The following is a 27,513-nucleotide window of genomic DNA, read 5'->3' as shown; positions in this document are numbered from 1 at the left end:
TAAGGGACTTCTCTTCTATTCCTAAGAAATGTAAGTCTTATTTTCTTTCAAACTGCTTTATTTACTCATATTCTGATGATTCTGCTATTTGTGGCATCTCCTGACTTTTGCTCATGGTTAATCATTTCCTTTTGTGCTTTGTAGTTTTGATTATGAGAATTTTATTTTGTTTTTCTGTGGCATTCCTGACCTATGCTCATAAAGATGTACCCACATAGAAGTGACAAATTTCATCGTGTCGATCACTGAATTCACTTAAATACACTCAAATTCCCTGAGAAGAATTTTAAAGGAAGTAGCTAGTTCACACTTTAATATTCTTTGAAGTTTCCTAATATTTCATGCACCTGAGCAACAATGTTGGGAGGTCAGTAATGGACCTGAATTCAGTTTCCTCTTCAGCTTTTTTGGTTAGTTATACAATCTTGGCCAGGTTCTTTAATTTCAGAACTCTTTCATCTTACTACTTCTGTATTAAAAATTGTTAACATTCTCCATTTATATTTACTCAAAGAAGTTTAGAAAAGACTCACTGTATTATCAAGTTTGTGAACTCCTTGAATGATGTTGTGAACAAATCCTAAGGCACCTCCTTGATCCCCACCTCCTGATATTCACGCCTTGTGCCATCCCTGCTCTTTGAGCTTGGATGGATCCCATGACTTACGTCTAACATAATGTGGCACAGTTGGTCGGATGTCACTTGTGCAGCATGTCCTGCGATGTGGCAAAGATGATGTCACCTGTATGGTTACATTGCATTATTTAAGGCTGCCTTGCTTGCGGTCTCTCTTTCCATTGCTGGCTTTTGGTGAGCGAGCTTCCGTGAATCCTATCTATGGCATGAAGAAATGATTCTGACAGCAACCTGAGGGAGCTTAGTAGTGTTTCTTTTCCCAATCAGAACTCCAGGTAAGAAGTCATCCCAGATGACACCTTGATTGCAGCCTCATGAGTCCATGAGCAAACCCAGCTAATATTTGCCCAGACACCTGACCCACACAAATTTTGAGCTAATAAATGTGTTTGAAACCTCTAAGTATGTAGTAATGTGTTAAACATCAAAAAGCTAATACAAGGGCAAAGCCTCAATTAAGTAGGTAATGCCTTTTAAAAATGTCAGGGGCACCTGGGTGGCTCAGTCAGTTAAGGGTCCAATTTTGGCTCAGGTCATGATGTCGCGATTTGTGGGTTCGAGCCCCAACGTCAGGCTCTGTGCTGACAGCTCAGAGCCTGGAGCCAGCTTCCGAGTCTATGTCTCCTTCTCTCTCTGACCCTCCCCTGCTGATGCTCTGTCTGTCTCTGTCTCTCAACAATAAATAGATGTTAAAAAAATTTATTTACAAAATAAAAAATAAAAATGTCAAAAAATTAGGTATCAAGAGGTCATCCCAGATTTCTTAAAAATCTGCTTTTAAAATAATCATTTCATTTAAGGTGAATAGGTAAAGAGATAGAGATAGAGAGAAGGGGGGAGAGAAAGGGAGGGAAGAGACTTCTGACACTGAAGAATAGCATTCTTTATTCCAGAAAGGCATTAACTTTTTTTATTGCCCATATTCTGTAAGGAAATAGATACAAAGTATCAATAACCTTATAAACTGAAGGATTCGATATAGTTGTTATGTAGTATTTACTATACTTAAGTTGTATACATCCATAAATACTTATACTGTATGATCAGTACACACAAATTATACCCAAGTTTGATTTCTTCAGTTCAAACTAGGATTTTTAATACTATTTGTACATGCAACTAAGATATAAAAACACTACAAAGTAGAAAGTGATGAAGAAAAGCTCATTTCATAAAATAGAGTACCCACGTTTCTGACACCACAAAGGTGGTGTTCCTTTAGCCACATGACAGAATAATTCTCAATATGCTTCATTCAAACTTGGCTTCTCGATGCCTGCCATGCGACAAAAAATGCATTTTCACAACCAGTTATCAATTAGTGAAATCCACCAATATCGCATATTTGACAACTTTGGGATAAGCAAAAAACAAAGCACTTAGCTTTTCAATTATTTTCTCAAAAATTACATCAAAGTGAGTCATTGTGCTCCAAAAGATTAGAGAAATGAAGTCTTCTAAAGCCCCACTGAGGTCACAAGTCTGAAAAGCTCTGCTGTGAGAAATTTACCCACATTTCCACTGAACAGCTAGTTTTCTTACAACTTGTGAACACACAAAACATGAGATACCCTTCCTTCCTGTACTTTGGTTAAAAAGTGCTTTTCTTTTTTTCCAGAACATATCAAACTCTTGACTCTCATTCTTCTTACCTCAGACTATAGTAAAATTTGCTCTGTCCCTTCCCTGAACTTTTTTAGATTTGACGATTACTGTAAGGAAGATGTATTTAACACTTAAAGCCAGAAGAAAAGCAAATAACCTATAACCTGCTTTCCCAGATGATCTGTGGAAGTTCTTGAAACACTGATCACGTTGTAGAAGAATTTAAAGTCATCTTTCCTCAAATAAACATGATGATTTCTTTCCCCCGGATTTGGCAAAATAAGGTTAACAAAATACACTGCAGATGATCGTTCTAATCTATGATGGGAAATAAACAGTGTCAGGCAATCACAACTGGTTTGCAAGCCCTTGCTGAAAATAAATGTATTGTTAACCACGTAGCTATTAATGTGCCCATATTTGAAAACTAGCCTGTGGAGGCCAAGAGAAAGAGTTATTCTAAATGCGTTTGTTTTCTTTTTTACCAAAGACAATTTTTGTCCATGCAGAGTCTCTGAGGGGTGTGCTTTATGTATTCTCTGAGGAGTGGGGGTGGGGGGAAGTTCTGTGGTGATGACCACACAGAACCAGCAAAAGAGTAAACAATATCTCGAAAGACTGAAGATAGGCCAGAGCCAGAAAGAAATGGCTTTCGATGTAAGCCTCGCCCTTGGCCATGGGAACTTCTCTGAATTCCTCCTCCTTTCTGTAGGCCTAACACCTATCTAACAGGGTTGGATCACATGGAAAGCATCTTTAACCTGCTAGGTATTCAGTAAGTGGTACACAGGATTCTAACTGTTCCTGTGAAACACTACAAACTGCTTTTCATATGAATGATTCTCAAGCAGAGCCGACTGGATAATTCTAAGTTCAAATAATTAGTGGAAAGCAGGTTCCAATTAGAAATCTTTTTATATTTTATTTTTTAACATTCATTTATTACCCTACAGGCTTCCTCACGCTTCCTTTTTTTTTTCTCAAAATGACTCATTCTTTTGATTTTCGTGTGGTTCCACTCAAAGTCACCTATCAAACATCTTTTTCTCCCAAACACACACACACACACACACACACACACACACACACAGCTTTAAATCAGTAAATCAGTAAGGACTATTTATTACACTGTCTACTCTAGAATATAGGTCATGAGCAGCTGTATCACCAGAACAGAATAACCATGGACTTCAAATGGATACTGAATGAAAATGTCATTGAAAGGCTAGAAGTAATGTGATACTAACATGACCAACACGCAAAAAAATGCTAAGGCAGTAACTGTGGAATCTATAATATAAAGTGAGGAATAATGTGAAAAACTCTACAGGAGAAAAATCCTTTTCCTGGCTTTAATTTTTCAAATTTCAGACATTTGCTCAAAAACAAAGATTACAAAGTTGTATGCAGGATCTTGAGAATTCTAGACTTGCCATCAAAGTTTAGGCAGAACAAAAGTTGAATCGCGTAAGTGACATTCTCACCTATTTTGGTTAGGCTGACTATAAAAAAGGCCGTATCATAATCTTCCTCAGCACCCCTATTAGACAACATGTTTCCATGGATCTCATGGATCTAAACCCTAATATTAACTTATATGCTTCCTGCTTTATTGTTGCTGTGTTTGTGAAACATAGCTGACTATCATCTTTATTTATAATCCTTCACAGATTTAAGCAGAAAACATTCAAAATTGCCTATTATTAAGCCTCCCTGGAGGCTCCTGATCTTAAGCAAACATAAGGTTCTGTGACCTACCAATGAACCTACGGAAGGTATCCCAAATAATTATATTCCGTCACTCTTTTATTTACACTTGACTCTGAAAAGTTCTCAGTTTTTCACATAGATAATCCAGAAAATAAATATAACCCTTGCCTTCACAGGCAGCATTAAAATGAGCAGGAATGTGCATTAATTTGTTATAGTATCTAACTTATGACTTAATTCCCCTACCTTCTGGTTATAAACAGAGCTTTCCTGGCTACAAAACGACTTAAGAAGCAAAAATCATGACACAAAAATTTAAATAAAGGTCACTATTGCCATGAAATGGGGTTTCAGTTTTGCAATCCCTCCACAGTTTCCCACCAGGCCGGGTGGAGTTGTTCTAAACAAGTCTAGAGATATTTACGAAATAAGCTAATACAAAAGGGCAAGACAGCCCATCAGAAGCGACTCTCTTCCTCTTCCACTGCACGGTGAAGGCCGGGGATGAATTTTAAGAGTTGTTTCCGGACACTTCCCCTTCTGCTTTTCCGGGGCAGGGTCCCAAATATGTTTGAGAAGTTGCCCTCCCACAAGGGGGACATGGACCCACTACTGGCAGTACTAATGCTTCGGTTCCTCCTCGAAGAAGACCTCTTCAGAAAATCGTCCCCATCCCTGGGGACAAAGCACTCATCATCTGTGCTCGTCTGTCGACTGAAGGCTCCCCTGCTTGAGTCCTCAGACACACACGTCTGGTAGCCATCTTCGCTGTCCATCGTCATGGAGCTCAGACAGCTACTCTCGCTGGATAATCGATTCCGGTCCAGGAGGGCAGGGCTGGGCCCAGGCAGGGTTCCAAACAAAACTGATTCATCTATGTCCATGTTCTCCAAACTCGAGCAGTTACCTGAGTCACCTAGAACGCAGAAAAGAGAGTCTACTGTGGAATGCATATGAGCATCACTCCCTTCGAGTAAATACACAAAACTTCTCTTCAAAGGGCGCAAAAAAGAAAGAGTAAAAGTGAACAATATTTTTCACTGAGCTTCACCTATATGAACAAGTGACTTATTTTGAGGCCATTTGATAAACCTTGTAGGGGTGTTTCCCAAACTATTGTTCATGGACTAGCTTCCATGTAACAGTGTTCCACAGTCACAGAAATGGTAATGCTAAATGAAATAAATTTAAACAAGATTCTTTGTATAGGAACAGTTAAACTCATCTGACAGTATGCCAGGGTGACTTGTCAATCTCCAAGAATATAATTTCTTTTTTAAAATTTTTTAATGTTTTATTTTTGTTTTAATGTTTTAATTTGTTTTATTTTGGGGAGAGAGAGAGACAGAGCACAAACAGGGGAGGGCCAGAGAGAGAGGCAGACAGAATCCAAAGCAGGCTCCAGGTTCTGAGCTGTCGGCACAGAGCCCAACATGGGGCTTGACTCACAAACTGTGAGATCATGACCTGAGCCGAAGTCAGATGCTCAACCGACTGAGTCACCCAGGCACCCCCAAGAGTATTATTTCTTAAACTGAAGTGACTCTGCAACATTCACTAAAATTCTCACAGAAATGGGGTTCTAAAGAATATCTTTGGGGAAAAAAATAAAGAATATACTTGGGGAAATGCTGTCTTATGGACTTCCTCCATTTAGTTCCTCTGATTTTTAGTTACCGTATTTTTACTTATTTTTTAATTTTTTTATTTATTTTTGAGACAGAGGAGACAGAGCATGAGCAGGGGAAGGGCAAAGAGAGAGGGATACACAGAATCTGAAGCAGGCTCCAGGCTCTGAGCTGTCAGCACAGAGCCTGATGTGGAGCTTGAACTCACGGACTGTGAGATCATGACCAGAGACGACGTCAGATGCCCGACCGACTGAGCCACCCAGATGCCCCAAGGTACTGTATTTTTTAAACAATTATATAATTACTGTAACATAAGTTGAAGTATATGGGAAACACAGTTATATAACCTGCACCTATAGGCTGATTATAGAGAATTCAAAAGGTGTTTAAAACAGAAAAAAATACCTTCCAGCCTCAATATTCCTTGTTTCTTCCCAGACTACTTTAACACCTAAATGCTCTGGAATGCTACTGTGCCCAGAAAACATCCCTGTCCTGAAATAAGTAACAATTCATTTGTACAAGTTGAATTTGATCGGCTTAGCTAAATTTGTTCATCAACCTTTCTCTGTATCTGGGCTCTCCAAACTCAAATTTTAATTGCACACCAACATCCATCTTGTCCATACCCCACTTGCTTATGTACTACCTGAGTTGGTTGGTATGCTGCTGAAAGAAAGGGGATTAATTGTTATACCAGCCTGAGAATGACATAATTAGAAGGTGACTCTGCTTCAGGAAAAGAAATAGAAGAGACTTTATTTTTCTATTTGATCTGCAAGGTTCAATATGTGAGCCCTGCACTGACTAGTCATAATGTTTTCCTTTTTACTAATAAAACCTACTTTACATCATCTGTCAACGAGGTGATGAATTCTTTTTGATTGGAAAGCCATTGAGAATCTCATGCCTCGTGTATTTATTCTAGGCCTAGAAAAAGTAAACTAAAGAAGTCCTTCAATCTCTCAAAAAGAACATGTACAAAAGTGGCTTTATGCGGAGTTGTTTCCCTTAATCCTGAACGAAACACCTTGTCCATACAAGCCTGTTCCTATAGAACCCCAGAACTGCCTGTACTTATTAGACCAAACCCCATCTCCACTGCAGAATGCTCCAGAAGGGGAGGCAAAGGTTTCCTAAACACTCTCAAGTCTACAGAAATCCAGGAGGTAGCTGGATTTTTATACCTCTGTCCTGCTAGGACACTTCAGACCCCCCCCCCCCAAAAAAAAGAATCTATTAAGAATTGTTTTAATATTAATTTTAAAACATACAAAAGAGAAGTAACTTATATATAAATTTCATTTAAGAGAACAAAATTTCAACACAAACTTCTATGTCATACATTAGTGCCTAATTATGAATTAAATGTCTTTTTTCCCATAAATAAGTTATGACTTGAAACAGACATTCTGGGTTATAAATGGAGACTTTAGCTCAGTGTTATCTTAAGAAGATATAACCTATGTTTCACACCCACATACCTAGTGGTTTCAGTGAATTATTTGTATGTGCAAGTTCATTCCTCAGGTTACAGGAGTCACATAGCAAATGTCGCATCAACAATTTTTTCAATCAACCCATTCCCTTCAGAATTCACACAATTGCGAGAGCCATGCATTGACTATTGGGATGATCATTCCGATTTCTGTCTTGGGTTTATGGGCCAAGAAGAAGAGATTCTCTGCACTCATGTAACTTGTATAATATGAACAAATGACAGGAGCTCTACCCAAGAAGCGTGCTACCATTCCAGCTTCCGTAGTTTCTGAGACTCACACAACCCCCGAGCCATAAACATTGTCAGGAATTTAACTCATCCACGGCTCTTCTAAAATCTCCACGTGCCTCTTGCAATTGTGCACATGCATGTGAGCATGTGCATGTTTTCATGTGCCGATGTGTTACACGTATGGAGGAGAGGAGGTGACTGGACTTACTCACCCTCCAGATACATAGGTCACTCCAAAAGTCATGACAAAAAACATACACTAGCATTCCTGATCCATGCCAGACAATTTTTTCTTACAACGATGATAATCTTAAAATAACATAGAGGCAGAAATACAAAAAAAAAGATGAATGTTAGTGTGGTTTCTGAACAGGAAGTCACATTTACCATGAAGCAGACGCTGTTCCTGTAACTGCAGAGATCTGAACTCCACCCATTTTTTCTTCAAGGTTTGCTGATAAAGAAGAGAAAAAGTGTTAATTATTGGGAATCCCCAGTGAAGGTAGCAATTTACTTCTGGGTGTTAAGATTTGTCATTAATTTTTTTCTTCCTTTCTTTCTAGCACTAACAAACCCTCTCATTCATTCAGAAGATTATCTTCTATACAAAAGGGGGATATTGGGAATGCTACTTTCTCAAGAAATAATCTAGTAGCACCAATGAGTTGAAACAATCGACAATAGAAACAATGACTTTTTTTTATTTTCATTTGTTTTAAATATTACATAACTGACTGTTTGGGTCTGTGTCCATTTACTAGCTGTTGAGGCAAGGATTTACCACCTAGGCTTCCCCCACACACAAGATGAAGGCATTCATAGAATCCAGACCCTGGGATTGTCATGAAAATTAAGTAAGTTAGTAGATGTAGAATGTTTGGAACAGTGATTACAACTTAGTAAATGTTCAGTAAATGCCATCATTCTATAAGCCTGGGGCATTAAACCAGTGTTTTCTGCTGCACACCTATTTATCTTTCATACCAAAAAGGGGAAGCTGGCCTGTCTGAAAGGCTTCCTTTGGAGGGCTAAACTTAGAACACTGCTAATAAGGACCCTCACTTAACTGCTTCCTTCCTTGGCTGCTCAGCACGAGAACAGCGTCCCAGGGTGGGAATGAAGTGGCTGCTGTCAGTCAAGACTGCTCAGGAGACCTGGCCTAACCCATCAAAGGGGCTGAGGTGAGGAAAATCAAAGCCAGCCAGGCAGAAACCATCTGACAAGGATAGCTAGAGGCTCATTGTCCCTCACATCCTTTGGCCTTTACCCTACCCCAGTCCTTGCCTGTTGCCATCCCCACAGCAAGCCCAGCAGGCAGGCACAGCTCAGATTTGCCTATGGCCGCTTCATCCCAAAGGAAAGGCAGCCTAGTTGGAAACAGGCACTGCTCGGTAAGAAACAGTCTGGAAGAGGTAGATAAAGGCTGAAAAGAAAGAGGGAAAAAAGCACATCTGGAAGGGGAAAGCCTAAGGAAAAGAAAATAATACACTTACAAGAATATCGTCGAATGCTTAAGGGAAGAATGGCTTTCCTCAGTTCAGGGACTGAACAATCAGTGGGCGGGATTTTCCAAGCCTTGGTAACAGTAACACTAAGCATCAACCCTTAGAGTTACCTATATGATATGCAAGCACTAAATCAAAGCCATAAAATGCCTGGCTCAGTTGATGTCTTGTTTTTTCTACATTATACTTTAGTCAGCGTGTCTACAAGATGGCCGGGCTACCTGAATTACAGCTCCTTTTATTTGTGCAAACTGTGGTCCTATGAATGTCAGAGTTAAGGACCCATGGAGAAAAGAACTAGGATCCAGCGCCTTCCTCCTTACAGGGGTCTATCTCCTGCAAGAGAATAGAGTCCAGGAGAGGAGCACGGCATAGGCTGACAATCAACACTAAACACAGAGAGAAGCTTGCACTTGCTTTCAGAAATACAAAGTCAGGCCTTGCCAAATAGTTATTTTTTGTGAAAACAAATGTTTTAAAATATCTAATCCGTTGATTTGGTCCAGTTATCTAGGCACGTCATCATTTAAACCAAGAAAACACCAGAGTAAAGAGCAAATGTGTCAAAGTGATTAAGAGTTTTTGGTCTCTGTGGAAGCTTCCCCATTTTCCTCAGAATCTGTTTCTGCCTGTTCTTAACATTACAGTGGTATATTTGGACCAACGAGAGCTCTTGCCATCAGAAGAAAATGAAAGCATGTGGGAGATCTAACCCTACTGGGCCCTATTGCCTCAGTGTACCTAGCTCAGGGCCTGGTATGCAACAGCTGCTTAGTAAATATTGGTTGAATGAATATATCAAAGGATGGCTTCCTGGAATCAAACTCAACTCTCACAGACGGGTATTTTGAGTTGGATGTATTTCCAACATTTCCAATATACGTGAGACATACAGCTAAACATTTCCATCTTTACGACTTTTATAAAGTGCTCTCATGGATAATACGCGGTTTAATTTTCCTAACTGTCCTACGAAGTTCCAGACTAGAAAATAAAGGTGCAATATACCAAATACTTCCCAAGGGCTACGAACCCAGTAAAAAGCAGAGTTAGATTAAAAAGTAGCCCCTCCAGCTAGCACAGCGGATGTGCTGTTTTCATGTTAAACATCTGAATCAGAGGTCCTGAGAAAGGGAATCCCTGAAGCCATGGCTCAGAAGGGACCACTCTTTCTAAAGAAGAGCTTGTGGCCTCACAGAGTCTTTGAAAGATCAGTGCGTACTTATGTGGGACCCACAAACTAAATGTCATTGTGGGAAGGGGAAGCCAACTTGACCCTGGTTACACATCAGATCCAGACATTTCTGGCTCGTGACCATGAAAATGAGGCTGAGAAAAGCTGCTAATGGTGGCCATGGCTCATGTAGAACTCAAGCCTAAAGAGGCAATTGTATAAAAATGCAGCCTCATGACCTGAGCCAAACAAGACACTAACCCTCTAGAAGGCATCCACACGGCCAGCCCTGGCTTGGGATTGGGAGCCTTGAAAGTGCAGGGTGGAGGAAACCCAAGCACAATATTGAGTGGTAAGGGAGAGACCACCATATAAGGGAAATGGGCAATATAAAGTCCAAAGGTATGAAAGACTAGAAAACCGATTGTCAGCACATGGATTCTCTCCAAATAAAATGAAAACGAACAGTGTCCAAAGAAGACTTTAAAACAGGAATATTTATAATCCTCTGAGGAAGAAATGAAACCAATGTTGATCAGAACAAGAAATCTGAAACAAAGAAGTAAAACGAGAACGGATAGACATGAAAAAGAATGATCTGAAAATTAAAAATTAATCCTGGGGCGCCTGGGTGGCTCAGTGGGTTAGTCGTCTGACTTCAGCTCAGGTCATGGTCTACCGATTCATGAATTCGAGACCCGCATCCGGCTCTGTGCTGATAGCTCAGAGGCTGGAGCCTGCTTCAGATTCTGGGTCTCCCCCTCTCTCTGCCCCTCCCGTGCTCACTCTCTGTCTCTGTCTCTTTCTCGAAAATAAATAAGCATTAAAAAAATTTTTTTAAGAATCAATTAATCCTTAAAGCTGGATGGAAATAACTCATTCTATACAGCATAAATACAACATTACTGAAGAACTAAACAAGAACCTAACAAAGAAGATAAAGTGATACAAAATATGAGTGGTTAGGAAGCAAGGGAAATAAATCAAAAGATTCTAAAATATGTCCAACATGAATTCCAAAAGATAATTCAGGGAATGGTGAAGAAGGTATATTCAAAGAGATCAAGATGATAGTTTTCCAAAACTGAAGAAATTCATAAGTCTTTAGATTGAAAAGATAGTGCATTTTTTAAGCAATATAAATTTAGAAATGAATCCAGACCTAGTCACATTTCAGTGAAACTTTAGATCAGCAAAGACAAAAGAACATCTTAAAAGTCACCAGAAAAAGACAAAAGATTGCCACAAATTGAAATACTGGTTTTTGAAAAGACTCAAAAATAGAAAATCCTCTAGAGTACCATAAAAAAAGGCATAAAAAGTAGTACAAGTAAAAATGGGGACATAATCCTTCTTGTGAAGAAAATAAAAATATGAGAATAGAATTTTTATTATCAACTTATTCGATAAATTTGAAAAATTTGAAAATTTATTAACAAAAAAATTAATTCAATAAAACTGACTCAAACAAAACAAAACAAACAAAACAGAAATCCTGAGAAGTCTTATAATTAATAAGGAAACTGAAACAGAGTTTAGAAGTATTCTCACCAGAAAAGAACCTTAAGCCCAGATGATTCAGATAGTTACAAGAATTCTAGCAGAGAAGAAAAGGGGAAGATTCTTCCCAGCTCACGCTAAGAGTCCAGAAAACATGATGCCAAAACTAAAGAAAGATAGTTTGAGAGAAGAAAACTGCGTAGCCATTTACCTATAAATGAAGCTACCTTCAAAAATCCTAAAGAATATATTAGCAAATCAAATCTACAATTATATAAAAAAATGATTGTAAATTATGACTAGGTTGGGTTCTTCTAGAAATGCAAGAGTAGTTTAACATTAGAAAATCTTTAAATGTCATTTGCCATATTGACAGATTTTTAAAAAATACATAAACAGGAGGGGTGCCTGGGTGGCTCAGTCGGTTAAGCATCCGACTTCAGCTCAGGTCATGATCTCGAGGTTTGTGGGTTCGAGCCCTGCATCAGGCTCTATGCTGACAGCACGGAGCCTGGAGCCTGCTTCGGATTCTGTGTCTCCTCCCCCTTCTCTCTGCCCCTCCCCTGCTCACACTCTGTGTCTTTCTGTCTCTCGATAATAAATAAATTTAAAAAAAATTTAGAAATACACAAACAAGAATAATACATGCAGAAAGCAGTGTTTGATAAAATTTAATACACACGCACTATAAAAACTACCAGTAAATTTGGTATGGAAGGGAGCATCCCAAATCAGAAAAGTATATTCATAGAGAGAGCTCGTTCCTAATAGGAACAAGTAGGAATTCCCTTTAAAATCAAGAAAAAACAAAGATGCCTATTATTATAGTTTCTATTCAACACTGTATTATAGGCTATAGTCAATGTAATGAAGAAAGAGAAACTGTTATTCTCAACGGTTACTATCTTCACAGAAAACCCAAAATAACCTACAGATAATTTGTTTAAATGATATAGTTTAGCAATAGTTTGAACAAGATAGTTTGAATGACAGCATAAAAATTGACTTTATGTATCTATACATCAACCTCAATCAAAAGGTTTATTTTTTATAACGAAACTATAATACAAACAAAAGTCATTCATAGAAAGGGATACATCTAGCGAAAGACATACAGGATCTACTTGTGTAAAATTATGAGACTCTGTTGAAAGAGATAAAGAAAACAATTAAAAATGGTAAGATTATGAAAACTTTTCCTCTAAGATCAGGAAGAAGACAAGATGTCCACTCTCACCACTTTGATTCAACAGAGTGGAAGTCCTCGCATGATAATCAGACATACAAGGAAATAAAAGGAATCCAAACTGGTTAAGGAAGAAGTAAAACTGTCACTATTTGCAGCTTGTATGACACTATATATAGAAAACCGTGAAGATTCCACCAAAAACTATTAACACTAACAAACTCAGTAAAGTTGCAGGAGACAAAATTAAAATACCGAAACCTCTTGCATTTCCATACACTAATAATGAAGTAGCAGATTATAATTGCATCAAAAAGAACAAAATATCTAGGAATAAATTTAACCAAATAGGTGAAAGACTTCTACTCTGAGAACTGTAAGACATTGATGAAAGAAACTGAAGACAACACAAACAAATGGAAATATATTCAATGTGCACCCTTTGGAAGAATTAATATCATTAAAATGTCCATACTACCCAAAGTAACCTAAAGAGTCAATACAGAATACAGTCCCTATCAAAGACAAACAGTATTTTGTAAGTTTATTTATTTTGAGAGAGAGAGAGAAAGTATGAGTAGAGGAGGGGCATGGAGAGAAAGAGAATCCAAAGCAGGCTCAGCACTGTCAGCACAGAGCCTGACATGGGGCTCAAACTCAGGCACCATGAGATGGTGACCTAAGGCCAAAGTCAGATGCCCAACAAACTGAGCCACCCAGGCACTCCATGAATAGCATTTTTTAAAGAACTAGAATAATCCTGGGGCGCCTGGGTGGCTCAGTCAATTAAGCACCAGACTTCGGCTCAGGTCATGATCTCATGTTTGTGGGTTTGAGCCCCCGCATTGGCTCTGTGCTGACTCCAGAGCCTGGAGCCTGCTTTGGATTCTGTGTCTCCCTCTCTCTCTGCCCCTCCCCTGTTTGTGCTCTATCTCCCTCTCTCTCTCAAAAAATAAATAAACATTAAAAAAAAATTAAGGGGCGCCTGGGTGGCTCAGTCAGTTGACCATCCGACTTTGGTTCAGGTCATGATCTTGCGGTCTGTGAGTTCGAGCCCCGTGTCGGGCTTTGTGCTGAAAGCTCAGAGCCTGGAGCCTCTTTCGGATCCTGTGTCTCCCTCTCTCTCTGACCCTCCCCCGTTCATGCTCTGTCTCTCTGTCAAAAATAAATAAACATTAAAAAAATTTAAAAAAAGAACTACAATAATCCTAAAATTTGTATGAAACCACAAAAGAACCCAAATAGCCAAAACAATCTTAAAAATGAACACCAGAACTTGAGGTATCACAATCTCAGATTTCAAGATAAACTAAAAAGCCAAAGTAATCAAAACATTACACCAGCACAAAAATAGATACATAGATCAATGGACTAGGATAGAGAGCCCAGAAACAAACGCATACTTATATGGTTAATCAATCTATGACAAAGGAGTTAATAATATACAATGGGGAAAAAATAGTCTTTTCAGTAATTGGGAAAACTGGACAGCTACATGCAAAAGAATGAAACTGGACCACTTTCTTATACCATATAAAAAATAAACTCAAAATGGATTAAAGACCTAAATATGAGACAGGAAACCATAAAACTCCTAAAAGGAAACATATGTAGTAATCTCTTGGACATTGGTCTTAAAAACATATTTTTGGATATGTCTCCTCAGGCAAGGGAAACAAAAGCAAAAATAAATTATGGGGCTACAACAAAATTAAAAGCTTTTGCTCAGCAAAGGAAACCACCAATGAAGCAAAAAGGCAACTGAATGTGAGAAGATATTTGCAAATGATATATGCAACAAGGGGTTAATATTCAACATATGTAAAGAACTTCCATAATTCAACACCAAAAAGCCCCAAATAATCCCATTAAAAATGGGCAGAGGGCCTAAATAGACATTTTTTTCCAAGGAAGACATACAGATGGCTAATAGACACATGAAAAAAAACACTCAACATCAGTTATCATCAGGGAAATGTAAATCAAAACCACAATGAGATATCATTTACATCTGTCAGAATGGCTAATATAAAAAACCCAAGAAATAAGAAGTACTGGGGAGTATGTGGAGACAAAAGAAACTTCATGCACTATTGGTAGGAATGCAAATTGGTGCAGCCACTGTGAAAAACAGTATGGAGTTTTCTCAAAAACTTAAAAATAGAGAGGTGCTTGGGTGGCTAAGTTGGCTAAATGCCCCACTCTTGATTTTGGCTCAGGCTATAATGTCACAGTCCGTGAGGTCGACCCCCAAGTAGGGCTCCACACTAACAGCTTGGAGCCTGCTTGGGATATGCTCTCTCCCCCTCTCTTTGTCCCTCCCCCACTCACATGTATGTTCTCTCTCTCTCTCTTTCTTTCTCTCTCTAAAAATAAATAAACTTAAAAGAAATAGCCAAGATATATAGGCACCCTAAGTGTCCATAAATAGAGAAATGGATAAATGGTGTCCATAAACAGTGGAATATTATCCACAAAAAAGAATAAAATCTTGCTATTTGTGACAGCATGGATGGACCTAGAGGATATTATCTAAGTGAAATAAATCAGACAGGGGAAGACAAATAGCACAGGATTTCACTCCTATGTGGAATCCAAAAAAATTCCACAATCAAACAAACAAACAAAACAAACAAACAAAAAAAAACAGATTCAAAAAATACAGAGAACTGGTGGTTGCCAGAGGGGTGGGGAGTGGGAGGATGGGCGAAAAAATGGCAAGATCGTCTGTCACTAAGAAAACTCAATACCATACAAATGTCAAGCATTTTGAAATTGAGCTATCTACATAAAATGTGGTATCAATCAAAATTCTAAAATGTACTTACAGAACTTGACAATCTGATTCTAACATTTATATAGATGATCAAAGAACCAAGAATAACCTGGAAGTTTTGCTCAACGGAATACCAATATTTAAGGTAAAATAACTGAGTTTGAGATAGACAATGGATTGGAATACGGAGCCCATAAGAAAATCCATGCATATATGAAACGTGCTTGAAAACAGAGGCTTCTCTGCAGTTCAGTTGGGGGAAAAGACGGACTATAAAATAAGTAGTACTGAGAGAACTGAGTATTCACATGAGAATCAGAGAAAATTAGAATCCCATCTCAAATCACATATAAAACTTAACTCTAGATGCATTCAGAATGCAAGTGTAAAAAAGAAAAACTTTAAACCTTTTAGAAGAAAATATAGAAAGTGCAGATTACCTACAAAGGATAAAAAAATAGGAGATCTTTCATAAACAAAAATATCAAAGGCGCAATACATTTAAAGTGCTCAGGAGACAGAGCATCAGCTAAGAATAACTCAGTCACCTCGCAAAACTCTCCTTCAGCAGTAGCAGTGAAAGATTTTCTTGACAAAGAAAGACCTACTTACCCTTGCTAAAAGCAAGTACTACGGCAAAAAAAGAAAGTAAACCCAGAGGTAAGGAACAGAAAAAAACAGCAAGCAGGCCAGTTCAACGTATGAGTGTATTTGTTCACTACCAGATATCTGCAACAGAAGCCTGTAGTTTTTCTTTCTAAAAGTTGATAAAATTCTCCAAAGGCAAGCAATAATAAGAAAGATGGGGTCTTAAATGGACATTTAAACATGTTAACGTTCTTATGATGTTCTATGAGAGGATGGGTATATTGAAGAAATTCATGCATCATTTAAAAAATAGGTAAGTATGAATATTAAAACTTCAAGAGAAAACATTGAAGGAGCAGAAATTGCTTAGAAACATGAAATGTGTTTTTTACAGGAGAATACTTTATTCCATGAAATATAGTCCTATTTGATCAGTCATACTTTAAATAACACCACCAGTTTATTTTGTACATTTCTTTCCTTTTTCTACAAAAGGTTAAAGAAGCCAGGTTTATTTAACAACAACAACAACAAAAAGATGCTCACGAATACCCTCTTTTACAAAAACAAATTAAGTTTTGACAGTTTTAAAACCTAAATAGGGGAGCCTGGGTGGCTCAGTCAGTTAAGGATCTGATTCTTGATTTCGGCTCAGGTCATGATCTCACACTTGATCCAGCCCTGAATTGGGTTCTATGCTGAGCCTGGGGCCTGCTTGAGATTCTCTCTTCTCCCTCTCCCTCTCCCTTTGTCCCTCCCCATTTGCACTTATGCTCTCTCTCTCTCTCTCTCTCAAAAAAAAAAAAAAAAAAAGCCTAAATGTAATTTACATTTACATTTAACTGTTTATTACATACAAAATATTCATGATAAAATGTTAGAGGCATTCCCTTTAAGGTCAAGAACAAGAAGATTATCACTCTTGAACAACATGGGGGGGGGGTTGGGGCACTGACCCCTGCACAGTAAAAAAATCTACATATAACTCTGCACTCCCTAAAAACTTAACTACTAATAGCCTACTGTTGACTGGAAGCCTTAATAATAACATAAACAGTTAGCACATATTTTGTATGTTATGTTACATACTGTACCCCTACAATAAAGTAAGCTGAATCCTTGCACTTCAAACCTTTGTTGTTCAAGGATCAGCTATATTTGAATAATCAGGGAGTAAAGGGCCAAACCTTTCAGTATCTGCAGATAATATTGTGTCTAAATAAAAAAATCTAAGATAATCTACAAATACATTGGAATAAAGAGACTTCAGCAAGACTACTGGATTTAAAATTTACACAGGGGCACCTGGGTGGCTCAGATGGCTAAGCGTCTGACTTCAGGTCATGATCCCACGGTTTGTGGGTTTGAGCCCCACATCAGGCTCTGTGCTGACAGCTCAGATTCTGTGTCTCTCTCTCACTCTGCTCCTCTTCTGCTCACTCTTTCAATCTCTCTCTCTCTCTCAAAAATAAACATTATTTTTTTTATTTACACAAAAATAAATAACAACAACCTAAAAGATCTTTTAAAAGTAAAAGATCATATTGGAGCGCCTGGGTGGCTTAGTCGGTTAAGCATCCAACTCTTGATTTCAGCTCAGGTCATGATCTCACGATTCATGGGATCAAGCCCCCCATCGGGCTCTGGTCTGACAGCACAGAGCCTGCTTGGGATTCAATCTCTCTCTCTCTGTCTCTCTCTCTCTCTCTTCTCTTCCCCTCTCTCCCACTCATGCATGTGCACTCTCTCTCTCTAAAAATAAATAAACATAAATAAATTAAATTACAGTTAAAAGATCATATTTATTATAGCAAGAAAACTCAGAAGGTACATAAGAACAAACATAATAAAAGATATATAGAAGTGCATGAAGAAATTATAAAATATTTTTGAAGTACATAAAAAACCTGATTTAAAAGATCAAGTCCTATGTTTGAAGTAGGAAAAGTGAAAACCATAAAGATGTCAATTGATATTTATTCTATAAATGTCAATTCCCATCATAATCTGAACAGAGGAATTTTTAAAGAAATTTTACAAATTAACTCAAAATATAGCAATAAGTACAATAACAAGAGTACAAAATCAGTGTTGACACAGAAGGAAACAGAGGCTATTGATGAACTAGATGTGGGGGGAGGGAGGAAGAATACAAGATAAAACAGAAACAGTAACTCTACCCTCAAGGGCGCAAAAATTAAAATGTACACACTTCAGGCACGCTCAGTTGGTTAATCGTCCAACTTTGGCTCAGGTCATGATCTCACAGTTCGTGAGTTCCAGACCCACATCGAGCCCTCTGCTGTCAGCACAGAGCCCGCTTCAGATCCTCTGTCCCCAGCTCTGCCTCTCCCCCACTGGCACGCACATGTGCATGCTCTCTCTAGTTCTCTCAAAAATGAATAAACATTAAAAAGAAAAGAAGTACATGCTTCACAAAGAAAATTAATAAACACCAGCTATTGTTAAACACAGTCCAGGCAAGCAACCTGCCTGTAGTAGGCCGTGTGGTCTCTGCTTAGACTGACCCCCTCACTGCCATGCAGGGGAGATCTCTGGGATAAAGAGATCATTGCAATCTGTAGGACCATGACTCACATGCACATAGGTGAGGGCTGTACTTCATGGCCTGGCAGAACTTCACCCATCTAGCAAACTGAGATTTTCAAGACCCGCAAAAAGCCATCCCAGGGAATTGTATCTAAACATCCTGCAATATGCACTGTCTCCTGAAAACTTAATTTTTTTTTTTTCCGCTTCAGAGTTGATTGCGTGTTGGCCAATGAAAGTAGATTCAAGGACAACCACAGGAGCAGAGGGAGATGATTTCTGGAGGAAGAAAGAGGCTGAACAGAAAGACACAGAAGAGGAAAGTGGAAAAACAAAACTTCTAGGCCCTCCTGCAAACAGGCAACACGGGGGAAAAAAATGAAGAAAAGACCAGCAACTCCTCCTTTGTTTCTTCCCCAAACAAAATGTAAATCAAGAGAGATCACAGGTGCATGAATGAAAGTTCTTCAAGTGATGTGCCTTCCTGTTGCTTTTCTGAGCCTCACAGAAACACGGAAGGAGGAAGGAAGAACGTGATTTGCACTGGCTTGTGGAATTTAATATTCCTGTAAAGGTAATTGTGTGGCTCTTGATAATTCAGCAGTTTAGACTCATCATGACATTTCATCTTCAAGGGCTATTTCAATTCCTCAAATAGATTTTTATTCTACCACTCACACGTTCAAGGATGAAAAAGGTACCTCACTGTATTAAATTAAATTACCTTTAAAACTTGTAGCTTTGCTTCAAGCTCTGTTCTTTTGAGAATCATTGTTCCATTAAGAGTCTCTATCCTGTTTTAAGAGAAAGGGAGGGGGGAAGGGAACAGCATGAGTGATTCTTTCAAACAAGTACCATCCTTGTAGATTATGCCACTTTGAGCACAGTCTACACTTAAAAAAGCAACATAAATGTTATTATTTTCATGGCACTTCAAGTATCTGCACCTAGGCGGAATCTTCTGACAATATTCAGAGAAAGAAAATGGAACAAAAGCAACACAAAAACAAAATGTCCCCTAGAGAGGGAGGTTGAAAGAAAAGATACTGTTTAACTTGTAACCCGTGGCTTGCTTTATAGATGCCAGCGTATGGCAATGATTGTTGTTCTCTAATGGAATCTATTCTTATGGTCTCTGACTGAATCACCTATTCTATTTGGTGAATATTTACTGGGCATTTACTGTGTGCCAGAATTTAGATAGTCATGCTTAGCATGAGGGGTCCAGCAATGAAACCAACGTGCAATAGGGATTTTCAAACAGTGGTAGCAACATGCTCTTTCTTGGAAAAGGGAAACATCCTTTCTTTCCTGGGATGCTAGGGACCTTTACTCTGTAAATTGACTTAATTTTGCAGCTCGAACAAACAGAACCGAAACCACTAAGAGATGATAACCTTCATATGACTCTCACATCTTGGAACCTTTTAAGTTTATAAACCTTAATCCTAGCATTATCAGTTTGATGCTGTTCTTTTCTCCCTATACCAAATGCCTTTCTAAAAATAAAAGGACATGTTCTATCCTGAGTGATTTGTTTTGTGGGCTCATGTTGAGGCCTTTATTTTGACTACTAAGTCAGCAATCTGAATAAGGTAACAAATTCCATGTGTTAGTCACACACCTAAATATTTTTAAAGTATTGGTTCAAATTCCTTCTGACAAATAAGCTGTAACTATTAAGATTCAGGAAATCTTTCAAGTCATGGGGGAATAATAGCATTAAATATGGAGACGAATTTTTCTCTATTTCTAATAGCATCATTCCCAAGATAATGAAATGATAATGAAAGCCAAGATGTTGTCTCCTTTCTCATTAGGATGGTCTTGTCTCTGGTCACGAGTGAGGATCCCTATGAATCTGTTTCAGTGGGAACTTTAATGCTGACCTGAGCTGAACAAGCAATAAATGTCTATGTGCCAAACCTCAGGAATACACTGGTCACCCTCTTCAGTATTTATACAGTTGTCTCTCATTTTCCTGACGTCTGAATTTCCATTTGTCTCCACCCACTACTCCTTAATTACATCTGCGTTCTACCCACTTCAACCATTTGGAACATAGCCTCCTGATTCTAACTGCCACCATTTTCCCTGGGATTCTATATGGCTCCAACCATATAGATTCAAGTTTCTCTGGAGTAAAGAGCTCCTTTACCCTGAACTCACAGGATCCACAGAGTTGGACCATCAGGAGTCCCACACACAGTAAGAACATCTTTGAAGCTTTAGACCAGAATAATTGAAGAGCATCCAGGGGATTTTCTATTGGCAGCTTGCAATGAGCAGCTGTGGGGTAGCTGAAGAGAACAGATCTTGGCTTCCAGAGCGGGTGGTCAAATCCTAGCCCAGTCACTTACTATATCATTGATCTTAATTCCACCTAACTTAAGCTTCAGGCACTTGATCTATAAATAGAAATAAAACTAACATCACAAGGTGGCTGTGAAGGATGAGCGAGATAATGCACACACACCCCACCTTAGTCAGAATAAATGCTTAAATTACTTAGCCTGACAAGACCCATGCTCTGCCCCCTGGCCAACTCCCTGCCTTCATTTCTTATATTCTCCCTAATCTACCAACCACCCATCACACTGGTTGTTTCTCTATCTTTTGGACATGCCAAGCCCATTTTGAGAATTCACAGACCTCTCTCTTTGCCTGAAAGGCTCTCACCAGAAGTTCACATGACCACCCCTTCTTTTTCCTTATGTCTCAGCCCAGATTTCCCCTCCTCAGGCAAGATCCCTCTAAACGCAGGTAGAATCCTCTTACTCAGTATTCTACCCCGTTCCTCATTTTACTTTCTTAATAGCAGGAACCAAAAGTTGAAATTTCAAAATTACTTCTTTTGAAGGCTTTCCTTGTCCATCTCCCTCCACAGATAATAAAGCACTACAAGAGTCCTTGTCTTTGTCTCTCCTAAGCCTATATCACAAAGCTGGAAACATAGTATTTGCTCAATAAATATCATTTGAATGACTGAGGAAATTCCATCTTTTAACTAATTACTGAAGTCTTATTAGGCTCTAAAGGATGGTATGGTAGAAAATTCAGTCAAATCTCTAGTTGGGAAGAACACTCTCCCATGAGTAAGTCTGGACTATTAGTAAGTGTGAGTGTGTGTCGCAGGGCAGGGAGGGTTGACCAGAGTTTTCTTCCTGCTAAATGGAACACTAGAAGAGAAAAACAATTGGCTTGTGGTGTGAGAGTAAAAAACTCAGCCCTCCTGACCTTTTATTTGTTCTAACCACAAGATTATATCAACCATGGAAGCTGGACTAATTCCTCTCTATCCAAAGAGAATGTGGTGCCAGTTTAGTTGAATTTAACATTAAGATAAATAAATAAATAAATTTTCTAAATATCATCCCTCCCACACAGATGTTGGGGCTATTGATGTCCTCTGACTTTAGATGTTGACAATACTTTCAAGTTTGAGGAAACCTTGAGAAACAAAAGGGACTGATAATACACGTCTGTACCCGATCCCAAAGCTTTGGTGCACTGCCTCCCTTCTTGTGATCCTGAACAAAAAGCCTATTCATTCACTCAACAGGCATTGTGAGAGACCATAACATTTCTGAAGCCCCATGGGAAGCAGATGGATAGTTACGTTAACACGTTTCCTGAAGATCTGATCAGGTCAACGACTTGTTTGTGGGTAAAGCCTTCCGTGCTCACACCATTGATATTTGCAAGGACATCACCTGGGAGATGCCAAGAAAAGTGAGTGTTAAAACACTTGCTTGAAGAATCCCTCCTGACATGCAAATAAAACAAAACAAGCAAGCCCCAAACCTTAGCAACATAAAAGAGGGAAGAAAATTCAAAGCAGCAATCACATCCTGACCTTCGGTAGCATAAAGATTTCTTTTCTTGCTATTTAAATCATTCCCAACATGAGCAAAGTTATAAATTACCAGTTTGCAGGCCAGCGTAGTGGGCTGGGCTATCCTCCTGTATTTTGCAAATCAGAGTGCACATCTCAGAAGAGCACATGTTCTGGTTCTGGAGCCTGTAAGTCTAAAAATTCAAGTGATACATAATTATTATTCAAAAAACTCAAAATCTATGTGTCAAAAAATAAAAGGGTGTTGATTACGCAGCAGAACAGGTAAAGGTACAAAGAACCATTGGAAAGGCTTTCTTGAATATAAACTGAATCAAAGGTACCAGTCCTGAGATTCTATGATGAAATCTGTAGCCAACCCTTTTCATTAAAAAAAAAAAAAAAAATCCAGGGTGAGACTAAAAGTGGGATAAGACTGGCTCAAGATTTTCCATTTTCAAGCCTGAGAGACCACCTGATGCTCTCATTATTACATATCTATTAAGAAAAATTAGGTTTCTTATTTCCCAATGGGATAAAACAATAGTAGCCAAAAAGCAAAGAGAAAAATCTCTGTGTGGTTCTCCCAAGCTAAAGCACTCATTACAAGAGCATATGGAACAGTACACATCCAGGAAGGGAGATGTGCCAACAATAATTATTTTAAATCAGAGCTCTGCAAATAATGACAATCTGCCCTGTATTTTTTCAAAAGTGCTATAATTGACGTGATTACCTTCTTGTCTAAGTGCTCTCTGGTATGCCTGCCTGAATACTCACCGGTTCATTAGTCACTCAACTAAATTAGAAAAAGTTATGCTTCGTCTCTTGCCTCAGTTTGTCAAAAGCTTGGTTTTGTTTTTATTTTTGTTTCAAATTGTACCAAGAACACTCCATAAATATTGCTTGATATAGTGGCCCAGTGACCTATAACAAACATATTTTTCTTTTGCACACATTTAAGTTACGAAGCCTAGTTCCATTTAGAATCAAAATCAGTATCTGAGTTGAGTAATCTGATTCCTAAAGTTATTCCTATTACAGTACTGCTTCTCTGTGGAGAAATTAACGCCTGATGTTCACTCCTTCTTATTTTACAGACACACAGACTCCAGAACCAGAAGTCAATCATGTGCATGCAACTCCTAGAAACTTGACTTAGTTAACATCTAAGGAATCTCTATTCGCTCTGCAAGGCATTTAGAATCCCTATATCATAAAGGTACGAGGGACCTTTAAAGGTCATTTATTACACTTCCCTCTATGTCAGATCCCTTTAACAGATTTTCTGCCAGGAAGTCTTGCTACAGCCTGGACCCTTTCAGGAATGAAAAGATGATCTAGTCCATGCGGTACATGAACCAAAGCTCTAACAGTCACTCCTCTGGGAAACCACCGTTATAACAGCTCTTATTAGCAGTGAGAATCTGCCCTCCAGGTCCAGTGATCAAAGTGAGTACAATGAGGGGAAACATGTTGATTTACACAGCCAGCATATATGTGCACAACCAGTGTAAAATTTGTGGATTGGGGACAGAGAAGAAAAGGCAGAAGCCCCATAGTTCTGGATTGAAATAGTCAAATAATCCCCCCCGCCCCCCTCACACACACACACACACACACACACACACACTTAGTCTTCTAGTTCCCATTTTTAGAAGCCAATGACAGAACAATCCCCTGCATTTCTCAGAGATATAAAAGTCACATAGCCCTCTCTCAGGCCCAGTGACCTTTATTCTAACACCTGCCATTGTTTGATCTACTGGTACCGGGCACGTTACTAAGGACTTTATATGACGTATTGTTTCATTTGAAACTACTAAGAATCCCACCAGGCAGCGCCGAGAGAACATGAACTTGGTGTGTATGAATCTAACATTTGTGTTGCTATCAAACTGTGTGACTCTTACTAACAGTATAAAACTAGCACCCAGGGAAATCCAAAGGGGATGTGTAGTTTCTTTGCCAATGTGCCCTTCACTTGGTAGACCAGAACCCAAATACATGTTAACCATGGGTGCACGATGTGGATACATGAGGCTCTATCTGGTCTTCAAAAAATTCCCAGAGTATTTCCCCTATTTGATGACTACCGTAAATCTTAGGACTGTTAAAGAATAGATTATGGTGTGGGGACGCTTGGTTGGCTCAGTCGGTTAAGCGTCCGACTTCCACTCAGGTCATGATCTTGCTGTTCGTGGGAGCTGTGGTGACGGCTCAGAGCCTGGATCCTGCTTCAGATTCTTTGTCTCCCTCTCTCTCTGTGCCTCCACTACTCTCTCGGTCTCTCTCAAAAATAAATAAACATTTAAAAAAAAAAAGAATAGATGATGGTGTGGAGCTGGCAATGGAAAGCATATACCAAGAGGAAATTGGCAGAGGACTGGGTTCCTGCTTTACTAGAACACACTGCAGTTCAGAAATAAAATCATTAACTCGTGTTTATCTACAAAGGTTCTAGCTGCTGTAACCTGCTGTCCACTAATGATAGTTTTGACTTGTGCTCCATGTGGAGTCAGCATTCATGGTATGGGGGAGAAACATGGGGAAACAATGACATATATCATAGAAGAGTTAGAAGAAAATCCTCATTTGTTACATTAAATAGGATAAGTGAGTAGTCATCGATCTTGTTTCCAGTAGCAACTGCTACATACCCTCTGGATAATTCTCATTTAAAAGCAAGCACAAAAGGCAGTGTCTCCACAGCAGAGAGAGAGAGCGTTTCATATGAATGGGGAGTAAGAGAGAGTACTATGCATCTAAAACCTCATAGAAGAATCATAGATGTCACCGAATTTAAAAGTAGAATAGTTCAGGGGCGCCTGGGTGGCTCAGTCGGTTAAGCGTCCGACTTCGGCTCAGGCCATGATCTCACGGTCCGTGGGTTCGAGCCCCGCATCGGGCTCTGTGCTGACAGCTCAGAAACTGGAGCCTGTTTCAGATTCTGTGTCTCCTCTCTGTGACCCTCCCCCATTCATGCTCTGTCTCTCTCTGTCTCAAAAATAAATGAACGTTAAAAAAAAAATTAAAAAAAAAAGTAGAATAGTTCAGAAAGTAGAAAGTATCTTTCTTCTTCCTATAGCCTTCTCCCTATTCATTATAGCTAGGGTTCCATTTGGTTTCTTTATTCAGAAGGCATGTTTTACTTATTAGCAGTTTCCTGTTCCTAATCTTCAAATACACAGCATCTTTCCAATTTGGGGGCTGATATTCAGTCACCAAAGTTTTTTGAAAGCAGCACCAAAGTTAAGATCTCAAAGCTGATGTGCACTATAAGAATACGATTATGCAAAAGAATATGATTATCTAAAAGAAATGCCAAAGTGTGATGGAGGAAAAAAAACAATAATACATAAGCTATTACTGTTGCACTTAATTGGACTGGACTTCATCTGACCTAACTCACCATTTTTACAAATATGGCCATGAAAAAGCAGAGAGCAAATAAGAAATGAAATTTTTAAGCTATTAGAAATTGAAAGCTATATGAGGCACCTGGGTGGCTCAATCAGTCAGGTGTCCGACTTCGGCTCAGGTCATGATCTCATGGTTCATGAGTTAGAGCCCTGCATCAGGCTCTGTACTGACAGCTCAGAGCCTGGAGCCTGCTTCAGATTCTGTGTCTCCTTCTCTCTAGCCCTCCCCTGCTCACGCTCTGTCTCAAACTCTCTCTTTCTGTCTCTCTCTCTCAAAAAATAAACATTTTTTGAAATGTCAAAAAAAAAGAAATAGAAACTTACAAAGACTGTTAGAAACTTCCTAGAGCATGAGACAATATGCAGGTAGACCCAAATGTTCTAAAATGTTTCAAATAGTAATTATAAGGTGTTGTCATTAAGAAAAAAGTCCAATTTTCTTCGTCATATCCAAGATAAAATCCTTAGTATCTCAAAATGTAACAGAGGTTCCACACGAATACATGCAGTCCCATATACACAAATATACACGCTTTCAAGTATTTCTTGAATGCCAGAGAATAGATTTAAAATCTGATATACAGTACAAAAATGATTATGCAAAACACATCTTAAATGCAAATATATAAAATGCACATCTGTAATAGAGTATTTCACTTTCTTATTTAGAAGATCTGGCTGAAACCAAGTATTTCTGATCAGGCTCAGACTTACAGGAAAACTAAAGCAACTCAGAACAAGGAGCTGAGCAGGTCTCAGGGGTTTTATTTTGGCTTCAATGTTTTCTTTTCTTGATGGCACCCAGCACGCTGAAAAACTCCCCCAAACCACTGCACACTGGATAAAAGTCACAGATACAAGTCACGGAGCCCATGATTCTCTGATCCTGTCTTCCCTCTTTCTTTGCAAATATCATACTATCAGTGCCACTTTCTTCATTAAAATCTGGAAAATTGAAAACTGCCCACCTGGATTTCAAATCCAAAAGTTCCATTATCTTGCTTTTCCACGGTAACAAGCTTTCTGTAACAAAGAAAAAAAAATTGAAAATATGCATGAAGACCAAAGTATCACATTTGTCACATACATATCATTAAATAACTGCCACAATTACGAACAGCTGACGTTCATGTAAACCGTAGTATGTGAGATTCTGTGTGTGTGTTTGTGTGTGTGTGTGTGTGTGTGTGTGTGTGTGTGTGTGTTGTCGTCCACAGTCTGAAGAGCTGTGCTTCTGAATGCCTTGGTGAGATGTGCTCGCTTCGGCAGCACATATACTAAAACTGAATGCCTTGGTGAGAGACACAAAAATACAAGAATCTCTTTACCTTTGAGACCAGGAGAAGTCACCTAAAGAACTTGATCTCGTCAAAGCAAGCTGAAAAATATAATAAGCACACAGTTATCCAAAGGTCCTTAAGACACAACTATGAAGTGTTGTAAATCACCAAGCACTTTGTTCTTTGTCACCTTCTTTGGCCCAGCTCTGGGAAATTGTTATGTAAAGGTAGTAATTTCCATTTTCTAGTGGTAGCAAAGGAGAGCGGGGAAGGGGAACATTGGAGCATTAAAAGGCTAAATGAGGCTCAGATAATAATACACCCTGGCAAAAAGAGTCCACGTAATGTGGCAAAACTCCAAAGCTTCCAAAAGGAATGTCAT

The 27,513-nt window shown here is 38.8% G+C and overlaps 1 protein-coding gene across 2 annotated transcripts in view; it reads right to left on the bottom strand.

Moving 5' to 3' along the window:
- Window positions 1–1,496: 1,496 nt before the first annotated feature.
- Window positions 1,497–27,513, bottom strand: part of CYTIP (cytohesin 1 interacting protein) — a 76,520-nt gene continuing 50,503 nt past the window's right edge. For both annotated transcript variants that reach the window (XM_060626752.3, XM_060626750.3), the window contains 7 exons: window positions 27,180–27,229; window positions 26,820–26,874; window positions 22,521–22,623; window positions 22,214–22,307; window positions 19,319–19,388; window positions 7,703–7,769; window positions 1,497–4,868 (listed from right to left, as the gene is read on the bottom strand). In XM_060626752.3, the coding sequence (XP_060482735.1) occupies window positions 4,411–4,868; window positions 7,703–7,769; window positions 19,319–19,388; window positions 22,214–22,307; window positions 22,521–22,623; window positions 26,820–26,874; window positions 27,180–27,229 (897 nt within the window). In that variant the 3' untranslated portion in view covers window positions 1,497–4,410. The remainder of the gene's footprint in view (window positions 4,869–7,702; window positions 7,770–19,318; window positions 19,389–22,213; window positions 22,308–22,520; window positions 22,624–26,819; window positions 26,875–27,179; window positions 27,230–27,513) is intronic.

The sequence above is a fragment of the Panthera onca genome, chromosome C1 (assembly GCF_046562875.1).
Source record: "Panthera onca isolate mPanOnc1 chromosome C1, mPanOnc1 haplotype 2, whole genome shotgun sequence".
In the NCBI taxonomy this organism is placed as follows: Eukaryota; Metazoa; Chordata; class Mammalia; order Carnivora; family Felidae; genus Panthera; species Panthera onca.
The sequence above is the reverse complement of the archived record's forward strand: the minus strand, read 5'-3'. Positions and strand labels throughout refer to the sequence as shown.